General features: G+C 30.9%; 1 protein-coding gene across 2 annotated transcripts; it reads left to right on the top strand.

Moving 5' to 3' along the window:
• The first annotated feature begins 6,695 nt into the window (after positions 1 to 6,695).
• On the top strand, positions 6,696 to 10,410 carry LOC121209899 (uncharacterized). Of its 2 annotated transcripts, none has more exons than XR_005905068.1 (2): positions 6,696 to 6,993; positions 8,989 to 10,410. XR_005905068.1 is itself a non-coding variant. In XM_041081800.1 (2 exons), the coding sequence occupies exons 1-2, from the start codon at positions 6,818 to 6,820 to the stop codon at positions 9,403 to 9,405; spliced, it is 303 nt and encodes a 100-aa protein (XP_040937734.1). In that variant the 5' UTR covers positions 6,696 to 6,817; the 3' UTR covers positions 9,406 to 9,791. The 2 variants fall into 2 exon arrangements, 1 of the variants encoding a protein (XP_040937734.1); XM_041081800.1 differs by having other exon boundaries at positions 9,279 to 9,791.
• Positions 10,411 to 10,691: the final 281 nt, after the last annotated feature.

Genomic DNA, 10,691 nt, shown 5'->3' with positions numbered 1-10,691 from the left:
AGGCTACCTATGGCCGAACATACACATAACTTATGTACTTATTCATGTGGCCGAACATACATGTCTATGTTGGGGCCGATTGCATCACAACACCATACCATTTCAATTTTTGGTCATGGTTAAACAAAGAACTTAATGTCTCACTCAAAAATGCTAAAAAGAAGATTCAAGAATCATCAATCCACCATCACATGCACCATTACAAAGCTTCACTTTTAGCATGCAAATGATATCAACACCAATCCACCTTGGCCGAATATCATCTCCATGACATTGTAAAGATTTGAACCATGGGCTATTTAGAACTCAAGCTAACTACTAAAACATGCATGCATCTCATGGAACATCATCGAACATACCTTAGTCTATCAAACCACCATAGCCGATTTCCTCAAAGCTCTTTTTCCTTCTTTTTCTTTCTCCTATTCGGCCAAGAACAACATGAGAGCTTTTCTCTTCTTTTTTTTGGTCATGCATGAGAATGATGAACACATTTTTTTCTCTTTGTTTTCTTCCTTCAATTTCTTATTAGTTTATTGCCCATGCTTCTTATTTTATTCTTCCATTAACACAACATGTTTCATGACATGTTTTGCCCATGCTTCTTATTTTATTTTTCCATTAACACAACATGTTTCATGTCATGTTTTGCCCATCATCCCTTGTCATGGCCGGCCACTAGTACTTAAATGGGGGGAAATTGACATGCAAGTCCACCCCTTTGATTACATGCACTATTAGGCCACTTGCATTTGCCTAGCACATTTCTAAATTTTCTCACATAAGTCCTATCAACTAAATTCACATGCAATTAACTAAATCGAAGCTTAAAAATTTCACACATTTATATTCACATATTTTAGGCAATAATTATCACATCCAAATAATTTGGTGACTCGGTCTAGCGGTCCCGAGACCGCTTTCCGACTAGGGTCACTTTAGGGCTGTCACAGAAATGATCGTAAATCACATAACCAAATATATATGTTCCTTTTGAATAATTCACATTGATAGTTTATCATTTCCTAACATTTAACGAATCAAACATATACATATAATTATCTAACAAACTTGAATTATGATAGCACAAACCATATTAGTTATTCGTTGATGGCTTTGTCTTTCCCTTTGCTTTTCAACGTCTCGGCGTCACCTTTATCTACATACAATAAATTCAGATATAAGAAATCCATTAAATAGATAATTCAAACATATAAATATGATAATTAAACAAGAATGTACTTTATTCAATTTAGTCATATAAACCCCAATATATGAATCACCCGTTTCTCACAATTTACCCGATCGAATTTAAATTAGACTTTATAATTATCATACAGGGACCTCTATCAAGGAGGGATCCAAGGTTTTACTCCAAAGGGGTGAAACTTCTAAATCCAAACAACCTTTTTGTTAACGTAAAAAAGTGTCAATTCTTCTCAAATATTTTTTTTCTTATCAAACAAATCAATTTAATATTTTTTAAAAAGCATGAATGATTTAACTATAAAAAATTAAAAGAAAAAAATCACACTATACAAAATTAAATATTTCTTTCCAAAATGTAACAAAGAATAACTAATACTATACTAAAAATTTCATAATTATCATTATAATTCTTGATGCATCGTAAACTAACTAAAAATCTGACTAAGAGAAGTGCACTTATCAATTAGTAGTATAGCTACGGTAAGCAAAGATATCGTTCCCATAAAGCCTAAAAGTACTAGTAATTACTGTCTTTCTATTATTTAACCAATAAATTCGAGTGATTGGTTAAAACTAAAATTTATAAATTAATTAACTACTAACACGACAAAGAACAAATCAAGAAAATAAACGATTAACAACCAAGAAGCAAAATAATACCTAGGAAAGAATTCACCTAAATTTCATCTATCATTATCAATCTAAATTACGCAATTTCTTTACTTAGCATCTTGACCATAGAAATCCCTAAATTATGATAATATCTTTTTCGAGAGTAAGAGCAATTTGAAATTTCTTTTTAATTAAAACCCCTATTATCGCATTAACTCAAGCTATGGATTACCCTATTAGATTTGACCCTAATTCCATAGATTTATGTTGTCCTATTTCTAGGATTGCATGGAACTCCACTCAATTACGCAAGATCTACTCTTAAATAGGGTCTATTCCTCCTTTAATTAAAGCACATCAAGCATGGATCAATAATCTAGAAATATCAAACCAAAAATTAACCACACATAATTGAGAACAAGATCTAAGTATTAATTGTGTAAAATAAAGATTAACTAACAGATTCCATCATAGGGTTCATCTCCCTTAGGTATTTAGAAAATTAGTTTATGTTTGCAAATAAAAACATTCAAAACATAGTATAACCACAAGAAACAAAGAAATTCATTATAATCTCCTAAGAAATCAACTGGGAATCTTTAATCTTGACAGAAATCTATTTCAGAATAGACTTCAATTGTGTTTTTCAAGTTGTTTTCTTGTGTATTCTATGACGGCTCTTTCCTATCTTCTTGTTTTTGTCATATATACGTCTTAGAATGCTGCAAAACCTAAAAATCATGTTTTCTCGCAGTTTAGAGTGCCAATTCGTGATATCGGCATGACCTGCCACATGGCCGTGTGGTAGCCTGTATGGCTCACATAGCTATGTGGAAGGGGTTAGCCTGTGTGACTCTTGTACCTTTCTTCGATTTTTCGGTTTTCACTTGATTTTCGCTTCTTTTATTCCCAAATGCTCTCTTTTAATTATAAAAACATGAATTTAAAGGATTAGGAGTATAAAATTCACCATTAACATCGAATAATCAACTAAAATCGCATTAAGAATGAGATTAAAATATGTTCCTTTTAGTACTTATCAATTCCAAAATTTAAATTAAAAGAAATTTGGCTTTAGCTCTATTTCTTAATACTAGGCATCCTTAATTGCAACCTCTACTTTTTCATAAGATCGAACTCATTAATGTTAGAATCTGTTAAAAATTCTTGAACTGTCTCTTTTTTCATGTATGCCATCAAGTAGTTGAAACAAAATCATCCTCCCTTCTGTTGCGAAGCCTTGTCTTCATAATTTTCATGGCTGAAAATGCTTGTTCCGTTGTTGCAGTAGACACGGAAAGAGTTAGCACAAGATGAATAATTCTATCAAGAAGAGGATAAATACTTGACTTATTTGTCTTAACTAACATTTGACACAATTGAAAATACGAAAATATACACACTTTTTCATGCCCTTTTTAACTCAAATTCATGTAGTTTCGATAAAATTCTTGTTAAAAAATATATAATAATTATAAAATAATTAAATTTCACTCAAATTATGAACATGTTGAATTTTAATTAATTTTATATCAAATTTTGATTAATTTTGATTATTTTCAACATATTTGCACAAAAGGTGAAAAATGGCTCGATAGACACTGTTAGAAGTGCAAAACCAAAAAGCAATTTTGAAGCATCAAGGTGAATTAATTTTTCATCCTAAGAAGGTCCAAATTATGTGTATTGATTCATAATATAATTAATTTTAATTTTAATCCAATTTAATTTGGGTTAAATAAATTATCATTAAATAATTATGAAAAAATGGGGCCCAGTTGAGCTGAACCGAGAAAACTGATCCAACCGAGCACTGAGCAGCCCAAAATCGTCCCACATGCTGACCCAATCAGCTTGTTTGTTTGATTATTTTGCTTACAAAATGGCCCTTGATGACTCCTTCAATTTGCATTCAAACCCCTCCACTATTCATGCCTTTCAAGATTTGCCCCTACCTAAAATAGCATGTTTGAAATCTTCAAACATGCCACATGTGTGGTCGGCCACGGGGGAGTCTTTGGCTGCTGATTTTAGCTATTTTTAGCAGCCTTCTCAACCTATAAATACCCCTTTGGCTGTTCACTTCAAACACATCTCAATTCTTCTCATCTCTTTACTTTTCTCTCATTGTTCTCTCTTCATTCCCTTCCATTGTTCTTCATTTTCTTCCCATGTTCCCTTGCCGATTTCACCTTTTGAAAAAGAGTCAATCAACCACCATTTGGAGCAGCATTCAAGTGTTCGTAGAAGCCTCAGTTTGACAAGAACAAGCGGAGGAGGAGTGAAGCAAACTAGTCAAGCCATAGAGAAAACATTGGATTTGATTATTATTCTCTATCCTTTTAATTTTGATGTTGTTATGATGAACATGTCTAAGAATATTTGTGATGTTGATATGTTTAATTTAATTAATATGACTTAAATTTAATTCGTGTTAGGTTGATTGCATTTTGTCTACTTAATTTATTAAAATTGTGTTTGTGTTGTTATAGGCCTTAGTAAGATGTTTGATTAAGTAAAACCATAACTAAGTTATTCTTGCATTACAATAAGGTAACTAATGAATTAATTATTTAAACGGATTGAAATTGTAATTAATTGACACGATACTTAATCAGTGCATGTTTAATCATCTAAATTAGATGAGAGTTAAATTAGCAACGGTATCTAGTGATACACTAGCCTTGCATAACTTGCAAGATTATTGTGATTAAACTGTTTCAAGGTGGAAATACATTGTTACCTCACGTAATCTTTTATGTGCTTATAAGATTTAATTAATTGTTTGAATTGGCATAGAAATATGTACAAGAGATTATTTTAATTTCATAAGTATGTATGCGCATTAACACATTTGCTTATTAGAACTTGTTTAATCGGTTGAATTGACACAGAGATATAGTTAAGAGATAAATGGATTTTGGTAGGTAAGTATGTTCATAAGTTAGCAAATTATCGAGTTGCCGTGAATTTATTCGTAACAACATGAACATGAGTTTAATAATTCTAAGTTAAGAAATACAATTAATCTAATACAATTATATCATCTTGATTAAAATCATCTTTTGAAATCGTGCATGGGAACTTTTATTATTTATTTTACATTGTTAAATCCTAGTTTTAAATTACTTCTTCAAATCAAAATATTTTTCTTCACTAAAGTGTTTTTAAAATTGCATTTATAAATATTTCTTTTCATAGTCGCTGTGGGTACGATAACTCGACATTTACTTGTTGCGATTGTGTACACTTGCACATTTCTGTCGTTCCAACAACCTGACAACTGTAGAAGCTTTCTACAACTCCGTGCTTTGATGAACATCAAGTTGAAAATGCTCCAATTAATATATTATTATTATTAAAGTTATATAATTAAAAATTGAAAAATACTTTGTTAATATAAAGTATAACCTTATGGTTTAAGGGGGCGAATTATATGAAATACAACTTAGCCAAGAGAGCGAATGTTATACAATGTGGATACCAAATCTAAAATAAATGATAATTTATATATAAAATTAAAAACATGAAAAATTCTAAGGGGGACGACCGTCCTCTACGCCCCCTGGATTTATCCCTGCCTCTTATTATTATTCATTAACCAACCCTAAAAATTTTATATTTTGTAATTAGATCCTTAATAAAAACATAATTTATCAAACAATTCACACTTAATTCAAGCTTAATTCATTATCGTCCAACACATTTCTATCATATTCTTTCTTAATTTAACTAGATATATAAATCATATTAATAACAGTGAATGAGTTTAATCATATCATCCCACTATCTCAACATTAATGTGGTTTAATTATTCCATAATCTCTTACTTAATTTCTAATTAAGTTTTTCTCCATTTTCTGAATTAAACTCAATAATGATTACATTTTTGCAATTCAACCCCTGTACTATTTTTAATAATCATTTTAACTTAGTATCATTTAATAATTCAACTCTAAGCTTCTATACTCAATACAAAATCATTCGATTTTAGTTTGTCTACTAACTCAACTTAATTAATTCGATTCAAAACGAATTTTACGACACCTTTAAAAGACAAATATTTACAGTAACACTATATTACTTACTGTAACAATAATACATAATATATTAATTATCATTATATATTATTGTTTACTATTATATTGATTGAATATGCTTTAAATCCCTATACTCTTTGTACATTTGAAAGTTAACCCTTCTATTATATTATATAATATTATATTTTATCATATAATATCTTTTTCGATAGAAATAATATATTATATATTAATAGTTTATATATATGCATTAATGATTGAACTATATAATATTATGTAATACTATATTTTTTATTATAATCTATAATATAATAATAGTTATATATATAAAGTTTAGTAATAGTTACATATATTATTATATTCTATAATAATATATCATCTATTATAGTTGGTAATTAAAACTAACTCAACTAACCAAGTCATGTCAATTCAAGCAAATTGTTTAGTAAATTCAGTTTTGATTTTGTACTAATTAATAGTTCTATATATATAGAGATATTAATAGATTTAAAATATATTATTACATTATGTAATACTATATAACATACTATAATAGTAGTACATAATATATTAATTATTATATTTTATAATTTATTATTATATTAGTTCGAATATTGTCTAAATCCTTATATTTTTTGTATATTTAAAAATTAGCCCTCTAAATATATTATATAGTACTATATCATATCATATATAATATATTAATAGTTTATATATATACATTAAGATCAAATTAGATAATTGATTAATTTAATGATTCATTTTAAATCCTTTTAAACCAAACTAATTAACAGGTATTTAAACTCAAATCTAACTCCAATATCAATCAAATTAAAACTTAAACAGGAATTTAAAATTTATTGAAAACCCATACTAAATAATAACCTAACATAGAGTGGAAACCTCTCTGCCGCTAAACCCTAACATTCTATAATTCCATTAAATGGCGCCGGAAAATGGCCAATATCACTCTAATTAGGGCTTTTTGCGTCGTTGTCTTGATGCTGTTGGCGTCTGTCTGGGCTAGAGACGTACCAGGTAAATACATCGACTATGGTCGAATTCGTGGGTCCTCCCCTTCTTGTGGTGGCGACCTGAAGTCATGTCTTCCCCAAAAGCCTGCTGCAAATAGGTACGACAGGCCTTGTAATCACGATAATCATTGTCGCGATGGAAACAAGGGATGAGAGAGCAGTTCTTTTGATACTTCGTTTAAAACTTTTTTTTTTGTTTGTTTGTAGTTTTTCTTAATCATTTTATATGTTTGTTTCTTTGGTATAGCATATGGCTAGAGATGTATTCTTTGCTTGATTCTTGTTGTTTATTGAAATTTCGTACTATATGAAAAATTGGATTACTTCAAAAAACGAAAGTATTTTTTCTCTTCTGCTTCCAAGGGTAGAACGTTTTCTTGTGATCCAATCTACTGAGATTCTTGTTTCCTAAGAGGAACCAAGGTCTTTGTGCTGCCTTTTGTTTTGTGCTTTCCTCTCTTCACTCTTTTTAAGACTTGTCTCTCTTAATTGGGCAAAAGATCGTCTTTTTCTTGGTTTCATTGTCCTCATCTCTTTATCCGGATCTAGTCATATTATATTCTAGCGTTAGAACTAGTTTGGGATTAAATTAAGCTTTGTTGTTTATTCTATTGATCTAAGTGCTAAGTTTAGGATTAAATAAAGCATTTAGATATTTATTTTCTTTGATCATTCATGGTTGAAAAAGGGTTAGAGGGTAGTTATTTAAGCTTTACACTATTTCAAGTTTAAATACCTTAATAGGTATTGGTTTTGTTTTGGATGGTGACGTTCCATTGGAGGTGTTGCTCTTCAGTAGCTGTCTTGGTATCTTGATATTCATGTCCTCCCTTCCAGTCCTGACAACTTTTAAAATTCTTGGTGTTGCTCCTTTGCCTACAATCAATTAAATTTTCATTAATGGTCCTGTATCTTCCTTAAATACTCTTTTTGTTCCATTATATAGGATATCCTTATTATTTGGTTTTTTCAGTATATAAAATACTACCCATTTATCACTTGGCTTCCATTAGTTGGACATATCTGCAACAGAAGTTCCAAGAATCTTGCTTTGAGCAGCTAAAATCAATTAACACTTGCCAAACTCATTTGTAGACCATTGTTTTTCTTTCAATTTTAGCAGGAAAGATCCAACTTTAGTCCCTAATCTATTTAGAAAGAAATTTTGTTAAGTTAGCCTTATGTGGTCTAAGAATTTATCTATTTAGGTGCACCCAAATTATTTGAAGTACTAAATTTCACAATTTAGTGTTCTTTCGGATTTCATCGCATCTCAGACAAGCTCACGTACTTTTTAGATTACGTTTTTTAACTACCTAAATATATGAAAGTGATAAATGGACTTTAAAAGGCCTATCACAGTGCCCGTAATAATTAGATACAATATATCGTATACTTAAGATTTTGATCTTAATGTTGATGAGATCTTGGTTTGGTGGTAAGAATAAAGTCCTGGAAATTTTGAGATTTAAGTTTAAGTTTACCACATGTGGGTTTAGCGTTATTAACATCTTATATGAAAGAGATCGACTTGACAGTTGTTGGATTGAAGATGAGGGGCTTGCAAAATGAGAGATGAGCGGTGAGGGTGCTGGAGATGATGCTCCTTGTTGCAAAACAAATGAGGATAGTGTAGGTTAAAGAGATTTTTACCAAGTAGCAATAAGATTATAGAAAAGAAAAAAAGGATGCCTCTTAATGGATACATGCATGTTTATTTTGTATACAAAATCCTCCGGTTGTCCTTAGACTGCCGTTTGCATAAGAGTGCATGACTGCGAAGCTGTCTGGAACATGTGTCTTTAGTCCGATGGGACATTACCTCCAATCTTTTTATTAATCCTACCGCCTAATGTGTATTGGGTATTATACGTGAGGGGTTAATAATAATTTGTTATCCAAATATTATGCGCCAGTCGAATGTTCTTAGAATTTGGAACTTTGGTTTTTTGGGGGATGGGGGGTTTAGTTCTGATTTCTATGTTGGTATAACAAGTAAATGTAAGGATGGATTATTGCATGTCATGGTACCGAATGAGAGGTACTTCTACAAACAATGAGGTATGTACTTGGATTAAAATTAAGTTATACAGGTGGTGTAGAAGCTGAAGTTTTGGCCACTGGGGCAGTGTTTTCCTCTATCTAAATTATGTGGCCCAGACTGTTGCCAAGACTTTGGACTGCAATGCTAGATCGGCCTGCATATGTTGTCATCCAAGAGGCTACTTCAATACTGATTTTCAACATCATTACCCAAAGCATGCTAGTCAGCTATAACTGTCCGAATGTTGTAGCTTTCTCGTTATAAATAATTCTGAGCATTGCATGGATGGAGATAAGGTGTATTTTTCACTTTTTTGAGAGAATGATGTGGACATCACAGGAGAGTATTCTTCTCTAGAGCCGGCAATGGAGCTACACAAGGACGCCATGACCGTGAATCAAACCCTTCATTTATTGGGACTTTCCGGGACCCTCTTTTTGTTTTTGGGTTTAAACCCAAACTGTGATTGGAAAGTTCCATGATCAGCAAATTCAACCAACAAAATGCAAGCGCACAATCATTCCAAATTTATGGCTTGCTTGCTAATGGTGCTAGCAGTCTGTTAGCTGGTCCGGGCCTAGTGCATGGTACCTGTCCCTGGTGGTTCAGTTTTCTACGTGCCTATTTGGACCACGTCTACAGCCAATTGGGACAGTGACTGATTGTTTCTTTTTAATCAAAAGATGAAAACCTGCAAAAAGTAATGCCAAAGATCCTTTTAATAAAATGTTATTTTGTACCCAGTACAATCTGGCATCGAATTTTCTCAAAAGACAATTGGTCATCTCATCTATACAATGTCGTGCATGTGAAATTGTTTTCTACAAAGTTTTTTCTGGCTCTATGGCTTGTTTTGGTTTTTAAATCAAAGATTCGATAGATATTTCATGTTTTAAAGCCTCGTTTGGCATTTCCCATTTCAAGATCCTTCGTTCGTTACAAAAGCAATATAAAAATAAATAAAATTTGTCGGAGATATTTAAGAACCAATCGTTTCTAGCCTCACAACATAAAATAGACCCCAAACAAATGCCTTCTTGTTCTCTTTTTTTATTTTCATTACTATTATTCGGATCTGCTTTTGCCTTTTTTTTCATAGATTGCATCAAACTTCAGCATATGTTCCACTTTTTTGCAATGGAGTCCCCTTGTTTGGAAGCATTGAAAAGAACAATTAGAAATGGAGTGGCACCTTGGGGGGCTTGGGACCATCTTCTATACATTATTTAAAGTGAGTTTCTCTTTTATTTGTTTTAGACTTTAGTTGCTTGGTTTTTGGCTCTGAATGCTGGGGGTTTAATCCTATTCATTTTATTATTATTTGTTGTTTTATCTATTATGTCTTGAAGTTAATGGCGTGCTGAAATCTCAAGGATGTGATAGTCTTTTTAATGTATAATTCCCATTGTACTTTTTGCTAAAAATGAGTTCACAAACTTTGAGATTTTGGGTATTTTGATTTAAGTTTTTATGTGTGAAAAAAATTATTTTCAAGTTTGTACTTAAGTATTGAAATTTTCATAAAGAAAAGGTGATAATAATAAATTGTATTTCAATTTTTCTTTTAAAAGAATTCAGCTTAATTAAAACATTATTATTTTAATTAATAAATTTTGAGTATAGTGATAAGATACACCACACTTATCAAAAAAGAACAAAATTATAAAAAAAAATATTATTAAAAAAAGCAACCATAAAATTTTAATACAGATCATATATATATATATCCTTTTATCCCTCTCAATGCAATAT

The sequence above is a fragment of the Gossypium hirsutum genome, chromosome A11, assembly GCF_007990345.1.
Source record: "Gossypium hirsutum isolate 1008001.06 chromosome A11, Gossypium_hirsutum_v2.1, whole genome shotgun sequence".
NCBI classification, from domain to species: Eukaryota; Viridiplantae; Streptophyta; class Magnoliopsida; order Malvales; family Malvaceae; genus Gossypium; species Gossypium hirsutum.
This window is presented reverse-complemented; position numbering and strand designations above follow the sequence as displayed.

Bases quoted from the DNA above. Each gene is read 5' to 3' on its own strand.
- LOC121209899 (XM_041081800.1), top strand. From the start codon at position 6,818: ATGGCCAATATCACTCTAATTAGGGCTTTTTGCGTCGTTGTCTTGATG. The intron at 6,994-9,278 runs GTACGACAGGCC...TGGACATCACAG, and splicing joins CAAAAGCCTGCTGCAAATAG to GAGAGTATTCTTCTCTAGAG.